This window comes from Octodon degus, unplaced genomic scaffold (genome assembly GCF_000260255.1).
Source record: "Octodon degus isolate 3935 unplaced genomic scaffold, OctDeg1.0 scaffold00148, whole genome shotgun sequence".
Classification (NCBI taxonomy): Eukaryota; Metazoa; Chordata; class Mammalia; order Rodentia; family Octodontidae; genus Octodon; species Octodon degus.
The window spans coordinates 6735619-6755608 of record NW_004524724.1 but is presented as its reverse complement, the minus strand read 5'-3'; the positions used below and the strand labels follow the sequence as shown (position 1 = coordinate 6755608).

Below are 19990 nucleotides of genomic sequence, written 5' to 3'. Positions count from 1 at the left end.
ATGTGGTGCTGGGGGATTGAACCGCGGTCCCTGTGCTTTGCCAAGCTTGTTCCAAGTAGGTGCTTTAGACCACTGAGCCATCTCACCAGCCCTAGACTTCCAACTTTAAAACAAATAAGGAGCTGGGCATGGTGGCTCACTCCTGTAATCCCAGAACTAGAGAGGTTGAGGGAGGAGGATCGCCACAAGTTTGAGACCAGCCTGGGCTACAAAGTGAGTTCAAGGCCAGCCAGAATTGCAGAGTGAAACCCTGTGTCAAAAAGACCAAAAATAAAACAAAATTTAAAATAAAAAATAGGAAAATGTGGTGGGTGGGATAGTGGTCTATCTGTAAGATACTAAAATGTACCAAAGATCAAATATGAGCAACGAACCTGAAGTTGTGTTCTGAATTTCAAAGCATCTCTATATAGTTAATCACTTCACTGCAAACTTTATAGGTTCACTAAAGGAAACTCACTTCAGAAAGAACACAGTGGAGCAACATGTCAAGACCTTCCCCATCTGCCTTTACCAAGGGTCCCTTAGGGACACTCAGGTCACCCATGGGAGACACCGCTTGTGTCCAACTGCCAGGAAAAGCAGCAGTATTTCTTCTAAATGGTGTGTTTCTGTCTTGTGTCTTTGGAGCCTCATTTAAAAAAAAATACTGTTTCCCTCTTTGTTATGACAACCAGAAGTCTCAGGAACAAACCTGCCCAGAATTGAGCAACTTAAGAGTGTACACCACTGACTTTTATTGTTTCCTCTTCATGCTAACTTTATTAGCTACTTTTAAAAACGCTTTTGTAATAAAATCTGAAACAAATTGCAAACCCCTTTGGAACAAGTCAGAGAATAGATAAACACCAGATTCTAGCGCCAGGCAAGAAAGCAAAAGAATTCAAGCATTTACTAAGTAACATGCCCAACAGGCTGCCTTTAGCTGCAAGCAAGAGCTGTAAAATATACTCTAAGTTTCCCCATTCTTAACCTAGCCTTGGGGAAGACTGTCTCTTACGACTGCATTTGGTCAGAACACCAAAGTGACGAGGCACCCCTCCAATTTGTGCGAGCTCATGCAGATAAACCAGCAAAGTTAACTTCATTTTCACAAAGGCCTAGCGGCCCACTGGCCTCGCAGCTGCACAGTGACAGATTATTCTGCTTCATGAGCAGCAACAACCCACAAACAGATTTCTCCTCCTGAGGGAGATGACTCTCTATCAACCTTTTTCCAGAAGCATGGATACAAAAGCAACCTAACTTCAACAATTGGCTTTTGTGAAATGGGAAGTTACAGGACTAGCTCAGAGCGCAACACCATTCTCCTAGCTTATCCCTGAGTCTGACAGCCCACATGAGTGAGCGAGTGAGTAGTTTAGAAGGTGTGACAAGGAATTCTGCTGCCCGGTGACATGTTCCAGAAAGGCAGTCTCATAAACATATCCCTGGATCTAACACTGAGACTTCTGGCTTGTTATCGTTTATATCTAGTTGTCCCCCGAAAGCCTCATGTAAGTTATGGGGCAGACGCAGCTGGAGGAGCAGCAGGTGGCTTGAGGGGCGGGCCAGAGGACCAGGGTGGAGTCTGAGGGGTGGGGCCCGAGGGGCATGAATAGTTAAACTGGCTATTTAAGCTAGCCTGTGCTTTCTGAGAGATGTGACGAGGCTCATCCTGGACGCAGCAGTGTCCCAGCCTCTCCTCCAGTGTCTTGAAGCCTCCAGTAACTGTGAGCTAAATAAACTTTTCCTTCCCTCATTTTGAGTGTCAGGTATTTGTCCCAGAAACAACAGAAGAGTAACTAATACACAGCTCTTCACCAAAGTCAAAATGGCCATGAAAGGGGCATGTTTTGAACAGATTCAGGACATGCAGGCAGCCCCAATAGCGTAAATGAGGATATGCAGAACTGCTCTACAGAGCAACAAGAACAGTGAAATAAGCATGTTCCACAGGGGGTGCGACTAATTGCCATGCCTTTCACTATAGTAATTTTTAAAAATTTAAATACCATACAGAGCATGCAAAAATTTTAAGTATCAGGAAAAGTAAAACTTGTGTATTATAATACTAAATTTATTGAGACACCATGAGATTAACACAAGCTCCCTGTGGCCTCTGCAATGAAAAGAGGCGCTCAAAGTGCTGGCTAAGCACCTGCAGGCATGCGCTAGTACGGACACATGGACACGTTTTTTTGGCAGACTCTGTACTTTCTATCACACCTTATACACAAATGATGAACTTGGATCACACATTTTCCTAAAACTACACCTTCCTTCCCCACCTGCCCCAAGTCTCACTGCGCTGACCTCAAGCCACGACTGTCTCCCCAGCCCCGGGAAGGCCCGCAGGCCAGCAGCTTACTACACACGTGTGAGCAAGGCTGGCTGTGCCTGTGGGCACCTTGCTGGGAGAACTGCTGCCATAGGCAAGATCCCAGACGCCATTCTGGCTAGAATGCCATCTTAACTAAGACAAGGAATGCCAGGATGCAGCTCAGTGGGACAGCATCTGCCCAGTACCAGCAATGTCGTAAGCTCTGCTTCCTGCATTTTTCCAAGAAAAAACAAAAACCCTAAAGCAAGCTTATGATCCAAAGTTGGCACACACCCCAAAACACAGAGTCACAGAAACAACAGAGCTGAACGCTGCTGAAACTTGGAAAACAATGACTGGCCTCTAAGGTAGCTGAAAGTGTTGCAGATATTTTGTAACATGTTTCAAAATATCAACACACAGAGAATATTTTAAGTCTGTCTCTGGTCTAAAAAGCATGGTACTCATTCCAGCCACTGAAAATTACTATCCATTTTTTTTTTTCTTTTAGGAGTACTGAGGATTGAACCCAGGACCTTGCACATGCTAGGCAAGTACTCTACTACTGAATCACATCCTTAACTTTTCTAAAAACACTTAATATTTATGTAACTACTTAAAAAAAAATTAGAAATGGGAAAATGGCTAAGGAAATTTCATGTTCCTAGCCAGGCATCGTGGCACACACCTGGAATCCTAGCACTGTGGAAGCTGACACAGGACTATGGCTGTGAGTTCAAGGCCAGCCTACATGTCACAGTGAGTTCAAGGCTATCCTGAACAACACACGGAGACTCTGTCTGAAGAAGAATGATTCACTACATTGTAGAGAATTAGCAAAATCACTTGATCCAAATACGCAGAGTGGTAAACCAACAGATTACAAAAACACAAAAATGGAATTCTGAGTCTAACAATGACCTGCGAAAAATCTGTCAAGAAACATTAGTTGAATAAACAATAAGATCATTAAATGTTGACTTTTGAAGCACACAACTTACTGTTTTGATTCACTGTGACAAACTTCTAAGGTTGGATCATTATAAATAAAAGCAGCCTCTAAATCGTTGATCCTTACACGGTATATTCTACACTGTTTGCTGTTCAACTTGATTCTATTCAAATTTGCAACTGTAGGAAATACAGTCAGTTCCACAAATCCCTGTGAAAACAAAGATGAAGAGCTTCCTTATAAAGACTGGTATGCTGCAGAATTACTTTGATTTCTACTACTAAATTACTACACTCCACAAGTAATGCTGCAAACAGCTGTGCACACAGACATCCATACAATGTTGACTGTCTTCCTGACTGCACTGGTGAGAATTATGCAATACCTTATCATCTTGGAGGTTCACACAACTATCAATAAAAATTACGCTATTACAAAAATAGGACTCAGTACTCTCAAATATAAGAATTTCTGGACAGACTGGAACCCAAACAGGGAAGAGGAAGAAGAAAGTTATAGAACAGAAATGGAACAAAGCCACAAGATTGGTAGATAAAAAGATACAGACTGGGGCTGGTGAGATGGCTCAGTAGTCTAAAGCACCTACTTAGAACAAGCTTAGCAAAGCACAGGGACTGCGGTTCAATCCCCCAGCACCACATGCCAGCCAGCCTCGCCCCCTGGTGGGCTGAGCTGGCCACACACACACACACACACACATAAATAAATAAAATTAAATAAAAAAAAAAAAAAGATACAGACTACCTGAATAGGCACACACGCATGCACACAGACACAGAGGGAAGAAAACAGTACAGCACACTACTGAAGCAAACAATGTGTCAGCTCACAAGAGGTAAATCAGGACAGTGAAGCTACAGTATGAGAAGTGCATGCAAGGCAGCACCACGGGAACTCTACAGTGAGACTCCTGGCAAGCAGCCCAGGGCCAGGGCTCCCCCACACTGGCTGTGCGCACGCAGCTACTGAGTACAGGTCAAAGACACGGCACACAGGGAACCCACCAAGTGCTCATTACCACGCGCCATGCTGAGCCCAAGGGAAAGATGGACAGAGGGAGCCTGGACCATGCCCAGTAATTCTAAGATCTCTGGCTGATAGGCTCATGCTTGGTGCTACAGTCTAGATCTAACACATCCCCCAAAGACTTCTATGTTCAGGCTTGGGGTTCTGGGATGGTGGGTTCCTGGGACCCTAAACTCATCAGTAGACTGATCCATGCTAAGCTCACAGCAGACTGTGCTACTAGGAGATGGCATCTGCCCAGGGAAGGAGGTCCCAGGCACATAACCTGAAACACTGTCATCTCGTCCCCAGCCCTTCCTTCTCTCTGGGTCTCCTCCTCCTCTCTTGGCGGCCAAGATTAAGCAGCTGTCCCCCTACCCACCACTCTGAGCCCTTTCACCATGTCGTTTCTGCCCTGGAGCCAGCAACTGTGGACTGAGCCCTGAGAACTGTGAGCCAAAATAAACCTCACTTCTTTCAATTGCTGGTGACAGGTGTTTTGTTCCAGTGGCAGAAAGTGAATACAGAAGAATATGGGAGAGTATAAAATAGTAACATTTCAGAGGCTACAACAGGGACTGTGACGTACTGAAATAAAATTTCACGCGGGCCCAGTGCTAAATGCCAGGCACTATATTAGATAGCAGATACTTCAGATGTTTTGTAACCCTGACAGACTCTGAGGGCCAGGTGTTATTCTGTACCTTTTACTCTGAGCTGTAAGAGGTAGGTCCTATGGGAAAGCATGAAAAGACCCAGGGCAGAAGAGTGCTACAGTTCAATGCATGTGTTCTGGAGTAAATGCCCTCCCTTCTAATCCTAATCCCAGCTTTACCATATAGTAATCAATGACCTAAGGCCAGTTATTCTAGGTTTCTGTGCCTCAGTTTTCCCATCTGTTAAACAAGAATAATGATGCTGTGTACCTTTCAGCACTATTGTGGTAACTGAGAATTACTACATGAACAGATTTAAGACAGAAGGTGGGGGGCAGGGGTGCTGTGCAGAGGTAGAGCATTTATGTTGCACTACAAAGCCCTAGCTAGGTTCAATCCCTAACACTCGGTTAGGGGATTAGGGTCAGCACCAGTGTCTGCATAACAGGCCAGGTTGCATTCCTCTGCCCTCTCTGTATTCTGTGCCACAATATGCCGGCTCACACCCTGCACGCCTCCTCCTCCAGTTCCCTCTGACACTCTGCTCCCCTGCACATGGCCAAAGTGGAAGTGCTGCTGCTCCTCCACGCTCCTTGACCCCAGGTCCTCTACCGCTCACTCCTTTCCCAGGACCACAGCAACCCTCTGAAGAACCCCTCTGTCGCTGAGGTGGAGCCCACACCCATTTCTCCAGCCCACAGCTATACCGGAGCTTGAGGTTTCTCATTGTGGTCTGACCTGGCCCTCCTAAGGCTCATTTCTCTGCTCACTCTAAGTCCTCATCCAACCACATTTCTGCCAACTTCCAGCCTGTGAAAGCTCTTTTCCTTCTGTAGTAGTTCTGTTTTCTTGAGAGGGAGTCTTACTGTCCCTTTGGCAGCTGGCGATCATGTAAGCCTCCTGCATCTGCCTCCTGAGTGCTAGCGTTGCTTAAAAGTAGTCTCCTGACCTACAGAAAACTAAGGCGAACCCACCAAGTGCTCATCACCACCCGCTATGCTGAGCCCAAGCGAAAGACAGACAGAGGGAGCCTGGACCATGCCCAGTAATTCTAAGATCTGTGGCTGATAGGCTCACACTTGGTGCTACAGTCTAGATCTAACACATCCCCCAAACTCCGGGCTCCCTCTCTCCATCTTTCCCTTGGGCTCACCATGGCGGGTGGTAATGAGCACTCGGTGCGTTCCCTGTGTGCTCATCAGCACCCTGACTACTGGGCCCTGGGAACGGGAAATGCAGGTGGCTTATGATGGTTTTGCACAGCACTGGAAAAATAAAACTTCAAGTCCAGGCAGCACTGGTCTCAAGTGCAGCAGCGGGGATGTGCAGCCTCATGGCCAGTTTCAAACACAGTGCTGGAGTGGTGTTCCTGGAGTAAGCCTGGAGTGAATGGAGTGAGTGAGCAGATCTCCATCTGCTCTGGAGAAAGAAAAGGACATAACCCTTCCTGGAGCTATGGTGTTTTGATTCAGAACTCACAACTTGCCTCAGGTCCCAAAACATTCCCACAGTCCCTAAGCCAAACTGAAAAGGGCTAGCAGCCAGAGTATGTACTGGGGACATAGACAAACAGAACCCAGAGAGGAGGACAGAGGCGACTTCCCTGCCCCACAACACACAGTCAACACATCAGTAACTGACACACTGCCACCTGGGCCCTGTCCCATGGGGTCAGGGATATTACAGCAGCAAGGGCTGAGCAGACCCATCTGGACTGCCCATTCTCTGCTCCGAGACAGTAGTAGTAACTCAACTACCAGGAACTGCAGCAATTAGTGCCATAAGACTTCAGACATCCAGGCTGAAGCTGCCCCTGTGCCCACTGCAAGAAGGCAGTAGTCTCTGATGACACTTCTACTCCCGTAAGATACTTATCCTCCATTCAGGCACATCCTTTAGAAAGTTAGGATTAAAATATTATCCATGTGAGGAGGTTATTGCAAAGATTCAGTCACTCACACCTTGAAAGAGTGTCTTGGCACCCTCTATGCCTGCCTTACCTCAGCTAGCATTCACGGAAGGCTCACGCACTTTTCTAACACATCTAAGGCATCTTTCTCACACACAGTCAGGACTCAACAGTCACTATAATTCAGGTAACCATGTCAACTCCTTTCACTCCAGGAGTTTACTAATGCTATCATTACTGACAGCGTCATCCTTTTCTCCCCTGAATTTTGTAACATCCCAATATTCTCACTTACCCTACACAATTTATACAGCATGCTATTCCTAAGTATCCCACAATGAGATACAAGGAAAATAGTAACCTATGAGGAATATGCCGAAAAGAAATGCCATAATGAGCAAATCGAACTTAATGAACAATGTAGGAGCTTTATAAATCTAAAGACTGTGTGATTCTTATGAAAGGTTATTCTTGCCAGGTGTGGTGGTGCACACCTATAAGCTCCACACTTAGAAAGCTGAGGGAGGAGGACCGCTGAGCATTTTACACTAGCCTGGGCTACTTAGTGAGCTCAAGGCCAGCCTAGAATACTAACTAACAAGACTATGTATCAAAAAAAAGTTGTTCAGTCATTTGTTTGTTTACAGCTGCTGAAACATATACAGACATGGGCAACAAGTATGAAAGGAAAACTGGTAACGCTATTCAAGAAAAACTGGCCTGAAGATTTTAATCTATTTAATACAAGTAGCTCTCAAAAAGTACATCAAATGTTTAGGTTCTCAATGATTTTCCAGAGCAAATTATATCAGCAAGCCATACATCTAAAGATGGTGCGTGGGCTACTAGATCTCAAATGCTCTATCCGAAACTTCCCTACAAAGCAATACCACCAAAACCAGTTCACGCAGGTCAGAACACACAAGCGGTCTTTCAGAAGACACGTCATGCCTGTCAGAATACAAATTTTTAACTTTTTCAGGAAAGAAACTTCACAATGGGCTTATTCTTGTTTTAAGCACAATGCTAACATGCTTGGTTATACAGACTTTCATACTGCACAAAATAAAATTAAAAGAAAAAATCTTAGTCAGAAAAGAGAAAAATGAATGAGAATACTTGAAGAGGCAACACATACAGCTATGGGATAAGTCGGACCTGAGTTCTAATTCATGCCTATTCTTGAAACACTATTATCTGGAAAAATATAATGTGACATGAAAGGTACATTAATTATTCTTTGTGTTTCCGAATATAAACTTACCACAACCGATTTCCTCTGGAAATTTATGTTGTTGATGCAGACAACCTGATGAGTTGTATATTAAAAAAGAGAGAAAAAAAAGTACTATTATTAAGTGAAAGTATATGCGCATTCCCGTATAAATAAGGACTACGTTCAAAGGAACTGGAAACCATACATCAGTTTTTTTCATTTAAAAAACCTGTGGCTGGGTAGATAGCTCGGAGATCCAAGTGCCTGCCTGCTAAACGCCAAGGACCCGGGTTCAAACCCCAGTACCACATGCCAAGCCGGCCTGAAACAGGTCAGCCACCAAAACCAGGCGTTCGCACCGGCCTGTAATCTCAGGATTGAGGAGGCTGAGAAAGGAGGCTCACTAAGAGTCTGAGCTGTGTAGTGAGACGCTGTATGAAATAAATAAATACATGATTTTTTTTTTTTTTTGGCTCCGAATGCCTTCAGGGCAGGTTTGGCTGGCTTGAGTTGTGGGGATCGAAGCCCAGCAACCTGAGCCTGACTGCTTTGTTGAAGCAGCCACTTAAAAGAACTGAGCTAAGGGTCAGGCCCCCTAAATACATGATTTTTAAAAAATTAAAATCCTACAAGCGGGGCCATGGTGGCACGGGCCCTGTCATCCCAGAACTTGGAATGCTGAGTCAGGAGGTTCTACGCCGGTTCAGAGCCAACCTGAGTGATGCACTTAATTCAAGGCCAGGCTGGGAGACCCCGTCCCAAAAAAACTACATAAACAACCAATGAATAAACCGTAAAGGCAGAATAATCTGCTTAATTCTGGCAAGAATCGTAGGCACAGATTTCTTCTGAAAGCACGGGGGGCTGACTAACCTACAAAGCAAATTAGTAAGTGGCACCGGATGCCAGGGAGATGGCTCAACGGAGTAAGCGCTTCCCTGGCAAGCGCAAAGGCCTGAGTTCGAGCCCCAGCTCCGCCAAAAAAAGAAAACAACAGTAAGCGGCAGCATCAGCCACACTTCGCACCCCAAACACCCTGCCCACCACAGGGAGCCGAATCGGGGTTCCCGCCAGGCTTCCCGGTTCTCGGGGTCAGGGGCAGGCAATCGCACAAGAGCCTTAAACCAAAGCTCTGGAAGGGATGAATACTTATAATTTATAAGGCCTTGGGCTCTCGAAGCCCTTGTCTCCCTTCTTCTTGTTCATCCTGGGGGGCTCGGATCCCGTCGGCGGCATGGGGCGGGCCCGCGGCGCATTCCCGGTTCCCGCACCGCACGGTGCGGGTCGCGTCCCGCCGCCGGGGCTGCCTGGACGCCCGGCCCGGCCTCTCCGGCCGCCGCCGCCTCAAACGTTCCCCTTGAAGCGGCTTCTGCCGCCGCCGGGCCGAGGTCCTGTCACACTGACGCGCCTCTCCACGACCACTCCGAGCGCCCGCAGGCCGCCATGTTGCGCATGACCTCTGACCTAGGCGTAAGCGGAAGTGAGGCGGCGCCGAAGCCGCCCGGAAGCCCTGCGCGTGGGCGGGGCCTACGCGGAGCGCCGCGTCCGCGTGTCGTCCTGAGTTTGCGCTCCGCGCTGGCGAGCGGGAAACTTTCGGCGCGTGAGCGGGGAGGCCTGGACGGACTAAGGCGGGCATCGCGGCTTGGAAGACGGCCAGCGCATGCGCAGAGGCGTGCGGGGAGGTCTGACGGTGAGCGAGGGGGCTGCGTAGGTCCTCGCCCGCAGTGGGGCGCCACGTGCGGGTGGGCGTGTCGGTGCCCAGGCGTGCGCGGAGAAGACTGCGGGGAGTGTGCGCTATGGCAGCGCGCTCCCACGCCTTGTGTGTACAGTAATATACATGTAGCCCTGGTAGTGTGCACAGCAATGTGCATACATACTGTAACACATATCACGTGCAATATACAGCTACGCTCATACAGTAATATGACTAACGCGTGGTATGAGTGTATAGCTATATTAGTACATACAGTAACATGTACAACATGTGTGATACAGTTATGTTCATACTTGCGTGGTACATGTATAGCACATGTATAGCTATATTCATATGTATATAATGTATATGTACAGCATGTTCATATGTACATAGTAATATGCATTGTATAGCTGTTACAGTAACATACATGTGCGATATACAACTTGTTCATACATACAGTAATATACCTGTAACACTGGCGTGTGCACAGCTGTTAATACATACAGTAACATGTACAACATATGCAATATAGTTACATACTTATGTCGTTATATATAACATGTATAGCTACATTCATATAGTAATATACTTGTGCACATAATTCATATACAGTATATTCATATATAGTACTATATATACAATGTATCTATAATCTGTATTCATATTGTTAAATGTTATAGTGTGTGATATACAGCTACATTCATACATACATAGTAATATACATATAATTGTACAGCTACATTCATATAGTAATATGCTTACGCAAATACATGCATGTATACAGTAGTTTCATATATAGTAATATATACAACGTATATATATAGCTGTGTTCATACATATAGTAACATACTCATGCATATAACATGGCATATGTACACTACATTCTTACATATATAATCATGTGTGTATAACTATCATACATATGTGCAAGTAGGAGGTGGGCTGAGCAGTGAGCCGAGCATGCGGTCGCATTCTAGGAAGAGCCAAGCAGCAGGTTCACATCCTGAGACCGTCCCCACAATCAGTGAGGACGACCCCAGTTGAGGGTCCAGTTTTGCAAATGGTTCCAACACATGGCAGGTGAGGATGCGGAGTTCATGCAGAAGATCCTGTAGTCAAGGGAAGCGACGCAGCTACTCACAGACAGCACAGCGGTCTCCCAACCTCAATGTCTGGTGTGGCTGTCAGCGACAAGCTTAACAGGTCTGTTTTTCTTTGAAGGTGTAGCTACAGGCCAAAGGTGCCTGGACACTCTCCGCACCTCCCCCTTACATGCCATCCACAAACAGAAATGACAAATTCCTCCTTTGATGATGTTATGGTTTGTGCGCATTTGTCCCCCCAAAGTCTCATGCAGTCATTGAGGCGCAGTTCTACGGTTTGTGATTAATTCATGATCCAAGTCTGGGATTATGGGTCTGAGTACTGCTGAGATTATGGGTGTGAGTGATACACCCAGCCTGGGCAGATAGCCTGAATGGAATTTAAGGGAGACTTGCTCTCTGCAGCCATTGTTGCTGTTACTCCTCCCTTTTGCTCTTGCTGTTTTGCTGTTTTCCACCTGTGAACCACTGCCCTCTGCCATGTGCCAGTCTGCCTTGGTGCCAGCCAAGTATGGACTGAAACCTCCATTAACTGTGAGCTAAATAAACCTTTCCTTCCCTCATTTTGGGTATTGGGTATTTGTCCCAGCAACAAAAGAAGAGTAACTGAGACAGATGGGGTGGTGCACACTACCAAAGAGCCTTGCGGGCCCACCTGGACCAGCATTGGCAAGGGCACTGACTGGGCCAGAGAGGAGCAATCAGGTTTCCCTGAACCCTCTCCTGACTTGACACCTGCAGACTTTTATATCTGGGGGACCTTGCAGGGGGCTGCACATCACAGGAAACCACTGTGCTGCCAACCCTTAGGGAAGAGACTGAAAACGTACATGCAGCAGTCCCAGTGGACAACGTGGCCGCGGTTACCCAGGCGGCAGTGCATGGTGCAGATGTGTCCGGAGTCTGGTGGGCACCACTCTGAATGTTTAGTGTTAAGCTGGGTGTGGTAGTGCACACCTGTAATCCTAGCATGTGGGAGGCTGAGGCAGGAGGACTGCTGCAAGTTCAAGACCAGCCTAGGTAAGTTACAAAGTTGAGTTCAAGGCCAGCCTGAACTGCACAGTAAGACCCTGTCTCAGAAAGACAAAAATAAAGGGGCCGGGAGATGGCTCAGTGGAATAAGTGCTTCCCTGGCAAGCGCAAGGGCCTGAGTTCAATCCCTGGTTCTGCCAAAAAAAAAGAAAAAGCAGAAAAAAAAAGACAAAAATAAATAAATTTAGGGTTAAAATATTTGTTTTTCTTTTCCTGACATATACATGTTTTTTGGACTCTATGCAGTAATATGCATTATATATTGTATATGTAAATCATGTATGTGGAGCACACAGTACATTTACAATGTATAATACTATATACTGTATATTCCATAATCCATACAAATGCAGAAAAATTTATTGAAACATCATGTTCACCTTTCACGTACATAAAATAAGAGAACTTGAGTGTGTCATTAAAATTCCATTGTGAATTAATCCTCCATTAACCTTTTTAAACCTTCAGCCTCACTTAGCTTGGCCTGCCCTCCAGCCATCCCAGTGACAAAGTTCAGTGACCACTTTAAAGGTAATCAGAACTTTGGTCTAAAACAAATTAGGAAAAGCTCTAAAGAATTCAACCCTTGATTCCAGCGCTGCACAGGCTGAGGCAGGAGGATCCCCTTGAGCTTGAGGCCAGCCTGGGCTAGTGAGACCCTGTCTGAAATCCAAAACACTGCCTGTTAAGCATTGCAAAACCTAGTGTGCTGGCCCTGGTGTCACCAGGGCTGTCACCATGACTGGCTGGCTTTGCTGAATGCTTGCAGCTTCTTAGCCAATAGCACTACTCCGCTAGGATTCTCCACATGGCATTGAGGACCAAACCAGTCCTATCCAAAGCATAGGTGCGAGGTACCACAGGAACGGGGAGCAGTTCAGGCTTCAGTGTGAACACGCAATGTAAGAAACTGGTGGTACCCAGTGACTTCTGGCGTGGGAGGAAAATGGAAAGAGCAACTTGCTCAGTGGCGTGTAAGTGAATAGACGGGGGGGGGGGGGGGAGGCAGTACTCCAAACTGGACTCCAGATGTCTGTGCCGAGCTACATCCCAGCCTTGCTTTCTATTTTGAAACCAGATCTAAATCCTTGAAGTTGCCCAGGCTGGACTCAAACTCGGGATCCTCGTGCTTCAGCCTCACCAAGAGCTGGGATTAGAGGCTTACACTACCTCGCCTGCCTGCTATGAATAAACCTCTCCTATGAAACTACCATTATGTAGCTCTCTCAAAAAATATTCCAAGGGCCAAATAGCTCAGCAGACTAAAGCGCCTGCTTAGATGGGCACAGGGACCAGGGTTCAATCCCCAGTGTGTGTGCTGGCTCCGCGTGATGAGACGGCAATTGAGGCTGGGCATGGTGGCGCACACCCCCAGCTCTTAGGAGGCTGTAAACGGGCGGATCACTACAAGTAGGATCTAGTAGTGAGACCCTGAGCACCCTGTAGACCCTTCCCTAAAAATACAAAAAAATTAAAAATACATTTAAAAAAAAAATGTCTCAAGGTACTAATAACCAGAACATCAAATCCTAATGGAATTCTGTATCCAAAAACCCTAGAAATGCAGCCACACAGACATCAGAGGCACGCTAAGCAGGAAGCGCTTTATTGTGCCTTGTTCCCACAGGGCAGATGTGCAGGATGCGCCAGGGTCCTGTGGCACCGGAGGAGCAGAGGAAGCGGAGGCCTTCGTGGAATGGGGCTTCGCGGTCGGGAGTAAAAGTACACAAGAGAGTCGGAGTCTACGTCCAACACTTCCTAAAGCAGTGGGTCCCAAAGAGGACTTTGTGCTAAGAAACAGGTCTGCGGGAGTTGTACACTCTCACCCCATTTTGCACAGAGGAGCGTGAATATTTAGTGAGCAAGGCACCTATCGTCTGCTTCTCTCCACATAGGTCTCTGCGGAAACAACCAGAAAACCCAGGTGAACAGCATGAACGTTAGAGCACAACAGTGCCAGTTATTTTGTCTCTTCCCCCAAATCCGTCTTCCCAGTGGGCATAAGAACATGTGTCCACAGGAGAAACAGAGTAGGGGTTGAAGTCTTTTTTTTTTTTTTTTTTTTTTTTAATTTTTGAGACAGGGTCTTGCTACACAGTCTACGCTGGCCTTCCAACTAACACTAGCTTCAACCTTGCAGCAGTCTTCCTGCCTCAACCTCCTGAGTGCTGAGTTTTCAAGAGTGCCTACCACACCCAAGTAGTTGTAAGTCTTAGTTGAATCTCCAAGTCAAAAATACAAGCCCTGCCACCAGAGTGTGAAGCCAGAGAACCCGAGCCCAGGCTGCGGTGTAAGCTTGAGCAGCCGCCCTCTCCACCGACCACAGAGGAGAGAGCATGGGGCCATGACGGGGAGGGTGCACACACCCAAGGCAGTGGAGGCCACAGGCCAGGCAGTGAGGCCCTGGGCTCCTGCCCTGGCAACGGCATTGCAAGGGAAACACAAGCAGGATGGAGAAGGGAAGAGGCAAAGGAAGAGCAAAGGTAGAAGACGGCAGCCCAGTTCAGAGGCAGACCCAAGATGACAACAGGACTTGCTCGTGGGGAGGGGAAGGGCGAAGGTGGCGCCTGGCCTTGCTGTCTGCGATGAGGCCTTGTTTCATTGTGCAGACTCTCCTACACTCTGCTCACAACAGCCCTGCCTCAGCCTCCTTAGTAGCTGAGGACAGGAAAGGTGGTTCATAGGCAGGAAAAATAGATTAAGGGCCTCAATAGGTTCCTGGTGAATCCTGTTAAGCTTGACTGGAGGGATTCCTGTGGGAGTAGTTACAAGGGTAGAGGGAGAGAAAAACCTGACGTTTAAAGGGCCCTGGAAGCCAGGGATTTAGCTCAGCTGCACAAGTGCCTGCCTGGCAAGCGCAAGGTCCTAGGTTCAAGTCCTGGTACAAAGAAAAAAGCTTCCCTCTCCTGACCTGCCCCCAGCACAGCTGGTGTAAGGACTCATCAGCAACCGGAGAAGCCAGAGGCAGGGAAACCAGGACCATGGCCCTCCCGGCCTCCAAGCTCTTCCTTGGTGTACACGCACACCTGTGCACTTCTACATGTGCACTCACTCGAGGGGGAGTGCCTGACACACGAGCTTCCCCGTTCTTTCCTTCCATCACTCACTAAGCTGCTGGGACCATACGGCTCCTCCTCGGCAACCTGCGGATCCCACGGATCCCAGGCCTAAGGACCAGCAAAGGGAATATGCACACAAGCTGCAGAGCTGGTGAGGGTTCCATAGCCTGGGACCATCTGTGACAGCCCAGGCAGCCAATCAAATTGTGACAAGTTCCAGGAGGGCGGGTTCTCCCACCCAAAAGACGCCAGTGACAAAGGGCCCATCCATCCTTCCAGAGCGCCCACCATCTGTGGAACAGCTTTCTGCTTCCTCTTCCTCTTTACAAGAAAAGCTTCTGTCGGCCCCAAAAGCTGTCTTGAAGTCCATCCCTTTAATGAATTATCGGTCCTGAGTCAGGACCCCTGTAGGCTGCTCATCCCAGCAGTGTAGCCCGCACCGACAAGACTGCCAGCAGCTTCACTTGAGTAACGCTGCATGTGTTTTCATATACTAAGGAAGAGCTTGCTTTGAGGTTAGCAGCCCTGTTCACTGAGGAGCAGGTGTGAGATTGCTATTAGATATCTCCATGGACTCACTAGGTAGACTAACACCCAGCTCCTATAAAGGGAGGTCACTAACTCCAAATACGCCCTTGTAGGGTGTGGTGGCACAGGCCTGTAATCCCAGCACCGAGGAGGCTGAGGCAGGAGGACCTCTACAACTTAGAGGCCAGCCGGGGCTACACAAGAGGTCGAGGCCAGCCTGACTATATAGCGAGACCCTGTCTCAGAAAACAAAAAACAACTGTTACTCAGTTACTCACTGGATGTAGGGAGCAATGTCTTCTTCTGTCCACTTCTCCCTTAGGGAGAACAGAGCATTAAAACGTTCCTGATTTCCCTCAGGTAAATCATCCACCTTCAGCAAAAATATGATTTCTGGCCTTGAGTGTCTGTCCACCAGCGCTAACCCCTGTAAGAAAGGAAAGGGAAAGGGCGGGTCATTCACTTAGGGGTGCACTGTTTAAACTCAGCCCAAGGAAATGCCAGCCTCACAACTGACACAAAACTACAACTACTAAGAGATTTATAATAGTCTCTTTTTTTTTTTTTTTGCGGAACCGGGGATCGAACTCAGGCCCTTGAGCTTGCCAGGGAAGCGCTTATTCCACTGAGCCATCTCCCCGGCCCCTATAATAGTCTATTTCTTTAAAATAGCTATTAGCCTTTTTTTTTTTTTTTTTTGAGTCAGGGTCTTGCAATGTATTCCAGGCTGGCTTTGAACTCATTGTGTAGCCCAGGCTAGCCTCAAACTCAAGACAACCATCCTGCTTCTGCTTCCCAAGTGCTGGGGTTACAGGTATGCACCACCACACTGTTCTTTTATATATGACTTCTATTCCCTGTGCAATCTGGCTTCTGTCACCCCCAGATTCTAGAGGGCTCCAGGGGTCGGTCCCCCCAGTCCAGTGGGCTCCTTCCTAGACTCCTGGCCCTCCTTTCTTGGGAACATCCCTACCCCTCCTGTCCCTGTCTCCCTGTACTCCTGACGGGCATCCAGCAGCTTCCCCTTCAGCTTCAGGCCTCGTAGCAATGACCTGGGGACCATGCAGCAGGCCAGACGGGGTTACCTTGAGCTGGTCCAGACTGGTCACCATCCCTTCAGGGACACTCTGCTGCCACACTGCCTGGAACTCAGCCAGATTGAACTTCACTGCATTCTGCAGCAGCATCTGGGCAGTGGCACGGCAAATCTTATCAGGGCTCAGCTCAAAATAAACTTCCCCTGTGAATTGCATCAGAGAGCCCCGTATTATTCCACGGGTCCCTGCTCCTCCTCCACAGCACCACTTCTTAGCATGACCAGCTGCTAGGGCTTGTATCCAGATGTCCCCCAAGCCCCATGCACTCACAGCTGGGATTGTGGGTGTGATTCTGGGGTTCGGGCTGTGTAACACTCTATTACTGCACTGATTGGTTCACTGTGGTTCTGGGTGTTGCTGGATGGATTTATTGAAGACAGACGCTCCACTCAGCATGGGGGGGCATCGACCATTAAGCTGGCAGGTAGCGTGGATGCAGTAAGAGGGAAAAGAAGGCTCACTGCACTGCTGCCTCCCTCCCGCCTGCCCTGCCAAGGACTGTTCCTCCTCTACCACGCTGCTGGGCCTTGAGCTGGCCAACTGAAACCGCTACGAACTGTGAGCTAAAATAAATCTCTCCTTTCACTCTGGCGGTGGGTATTTTGTCGGCAACATGAAAGTAAGGCAGTGCCTCCCTCCCTCCCAGTCCTAAAGGTCTTACTGTCAACACCAGCTCACCCCACACGAGCACACCAGCTTTAGCGTGCAGTTCAACGCCAGGAGCATACTTCCCCACTTACCTTCATCTATATATTTCCGTCCATAACACTTAAGACAGTGCTCTATCATCTCCCTGAAAAATAAAACCAATTTGAAAAGTTATCTCACTGTATATTAGTTTGGTGATCCATTCTCTCTAGGTGTTAACGGTTTGTAAGTGCCCCAAAGCCTCATGCAGTGGACGGGCGGCTTCTGGGGTGTGACTGATTATCGTGGGTGTGGGTGCTGCACCTGCCCTGGGCAAGTAATTAGGTAATTTGCTTTGCACTGTAAGGGGGACAGAGGCTAGCTGGCTGCCAAGCTGCTGTCACTCCCTTTGCGCTCTGCTCTTTGCCACCTCTAGGAAAGGTTGTTCTCTGCCATGTTCCACTCTGCTCTGGAGCCAGTTGAGTATGGCCTGAAACTTCCAGCAACTGAGCTTATTGAAATAAACCTTTCCTTCTCTGAGTGTCAGGTGTTTGTCCCAGCAACGAAAAGTAACTGAGACACTAGGTATTCTTTTGAAAATGTATTTGGTACAAAGTCTCTCTACACAGCTCAAACTCATAGCGATCCTGTTTTCAGCCTCTCTAGCACTGGAATTAGAGGCATGCACCACCACCCCTAGTCTTAGCCGCTGTCTCAGCATGCCCTGGGGGCGGGGCTGGCACAGCATGTGGTGCTGGGAATCAAACCCTGGTCCCTGTGCTTGCCTAAGCAGGCACTTAGTCCACTGAGCTATCTCACCAGCCCAACTAGGTATTCTTTATTCATTTTTTTCCCAGCACCCATATTTATCGGTCCATACTTGCAAAACTTAGTGACAACACTCCTCGCAGGAAGTCGAGACCTGCACATAAAACAACTTACTCCAAAAAATAAAAAAACCCAACTTAATGCTCTGTTCATCTTCTCTCTTCCCTTCATTCTTGGTCTCCCTCCCATTACACTTCTATTAACAAGGGTCTCTGCATGCAGTTCAGGCTGGTCTTGAACCCAGCATGTAGCCCAGCTGACCTCAGACTTATGAAGAGCCTTCTGCCTCAGCCTCTCCACCCAGAATGCTAGGGTTGTAGTGTGTGCCTCCAGGCCTGGCTCCTCTATCTACTGTTTATTCTGCTTTTCTGTTGACACTTTGGGATTCTCATAAGAGAAAAACAAACAACAGGCTGTGTCTGGTTAACATTATGGTCTCAAGGTATATCCGGCTTCCTACATATGACTCAGATTTCCTCTTCTTTGTGGCTGAGCAGTGCTTTATTGTGTATAAATGCCCTGCTTTGTTTATTCGTTCATCTGTTGACGGATACACAGGCCGTCACGCAGTGTATTCTAAACTTCATTGCCTTTGCATGTGTGTATGTGGGTGGTAGTAGGGATTGAACTGACAGCAGCATGCATGCTAGACAGGCAAGCACTCCACCACTGAGCTCCATCCCCAGAGAAATCTTTTCCTCTTTAGCGTACTTAGGATAGCATCTACAGAGCCTCACTACAAAGGTCAGACTCAGTGATCCTATTTTTCAGCCTCCAAAGCGCTGGGATTCTAGGCGTGTACCACCACGCCCAGTCTCAATGGCTGTCTCAGTGTACCCTGCCCCTCCCCCCACCCAGGGCAGGCAGGGTATCAAACCCCAGTCCCTACACTTGCCTAGGAGGGCCCTTTAATCCACTGAGCTATCTGGCCGGCCTTAAATCTCATTTCTAACTGCAGACTAAGATACAAGTCTGAGACTTGAAGTATTGCACTACTTAAATGCTAAACAGGACTTTATTTAAATTGAGCACTAGGGCAGGCGAGATCGTTCAGCGAACTAAGCGGCTGCTTAGGCAAGCACAGGGACCAGGGTTCAATCCCTGGCACCACATGCCATGCCAGCCCCATACCAGATGTGGTGGCACAGGCCTGTAATCCCAGCACTGGGGAGGCTGAAAACAGGAGGATCACTATGAGTCTGAGGTGCATAGTGAGACCCGGTACCAAATAAATAAGTAATTGAGGACAAATATACACTGGGAGGCTGCTAGGTGTCAAGCCCAGGCCACATATTTTTATAGGAAATATGAGCATATTAATAAAAACAGCTCGAGGGACAGCCAAATAGCTCAGTGGATTAAAGCGCCTGCAAGGAGGGGCCAGGGCTTCAATCCCCAGGCCTGCTGTGTCAGCCCCGCCCCTGGGGCCTGCTGAGAGGCAACTGAGACTGGGTGTGGAGGCACACACCTGTAATCCCAGCTCTTGGGGGCTGTAACCAGGTGTATCACGAGAGTCCGATCTAGGAGTGAGACCCTGAGCACCCTGTAGACCCTTTCCTAAAATACAAAAAACAAAACAGCTCGAAAGTAATAATATGTATTTTTATGACAAAAAAATGATACAAATTCACTCCCCAAATCCTTCCTTGGTTGTAATTTTTAAGTTTTTTTTCTTTTCTTTCTTTTTTTCTTTTGTTGTACCAGAGATTGAACTCAGGACCTTGTGCTTGGCAGGCAAGCACTTATTCTACTAAGCTATCTCCCCGGCCCAAGATTTTTTCTAGGATATCAAAATACGCATGGCCTGAGTTTCATTCCAAGCTGGAAAAGCACTTCCTTCCCTTGCAAGACTAAGAATGAAGATACATACTCTGGCTCCAGCGGACCCAGTTCCTGCAGGCAAACATTCAATGGGACTTTGCCAAAAGACCAGGATTCCGAATCCACAAGCTGAGTTAC

General features: G+C 47.7%; 2 protein-coding genes across 2 annotated transcripts in view; both read right to left on the bottom strand.

Annotated features, from left to right (window-relative positions):
* Taf2 (TATA-box binding protein associated factor 2) overlaps window positions 1-9508 on the bottom strand; it is an 88455-nt gene extending 78947 nt beyond the window's left edge. Inside the window, exons 1-3 of the mRNA XM_023702347.1 lie at window positions 9215-9508; window positions 8110-8164; window positions 3304-3464 (exon numbers count right to left, since the gene is read on the bottom strand). Coding sequence (XP_023558115.1) covers window positions 3304-3464; window positions 8110-8164; window positions 9215-9297 — 299 coding nt within the window. The 5' untranslated portion in view covers window positions 9298-9508. The remainder of the gene's footprint in view (window positions 1-3303; window positions 3465-8109; window positions 8165-9214) is intronic.
* Window positions 9509-13493: 3985 nt separating this feature from the next.
* Window positions 13494-19990, bottom strand: part of Dscc1 (DNA replication and sister chromatid cohesion 1) — a gene marked incomplete at its 5' end in the record, with an annotated part of 8819 nt that continues 2322 nt past the window's right edge. Inside the window, 5 exons of the mRNA XM_012517167.2 lie at window positions 13494-13791; window positions 15758-15906; window positions 16565-16719; window positions 17317-17369; window positions 19902-19984. Of these exons, the coding sequence (XP_012372621.1) occupies window positions 13683-13791; window positions 15758-15906; window positions 16565-16719; window positions 17317-17369; window positions 19902-19984 (549 nt within the window). The remainder of the gene's footprint in view (window positions 13792-15757; window positions 15907-16564; window positions 16720-17316; window positions 17370-19901; window positions 19985-19990) is intronic.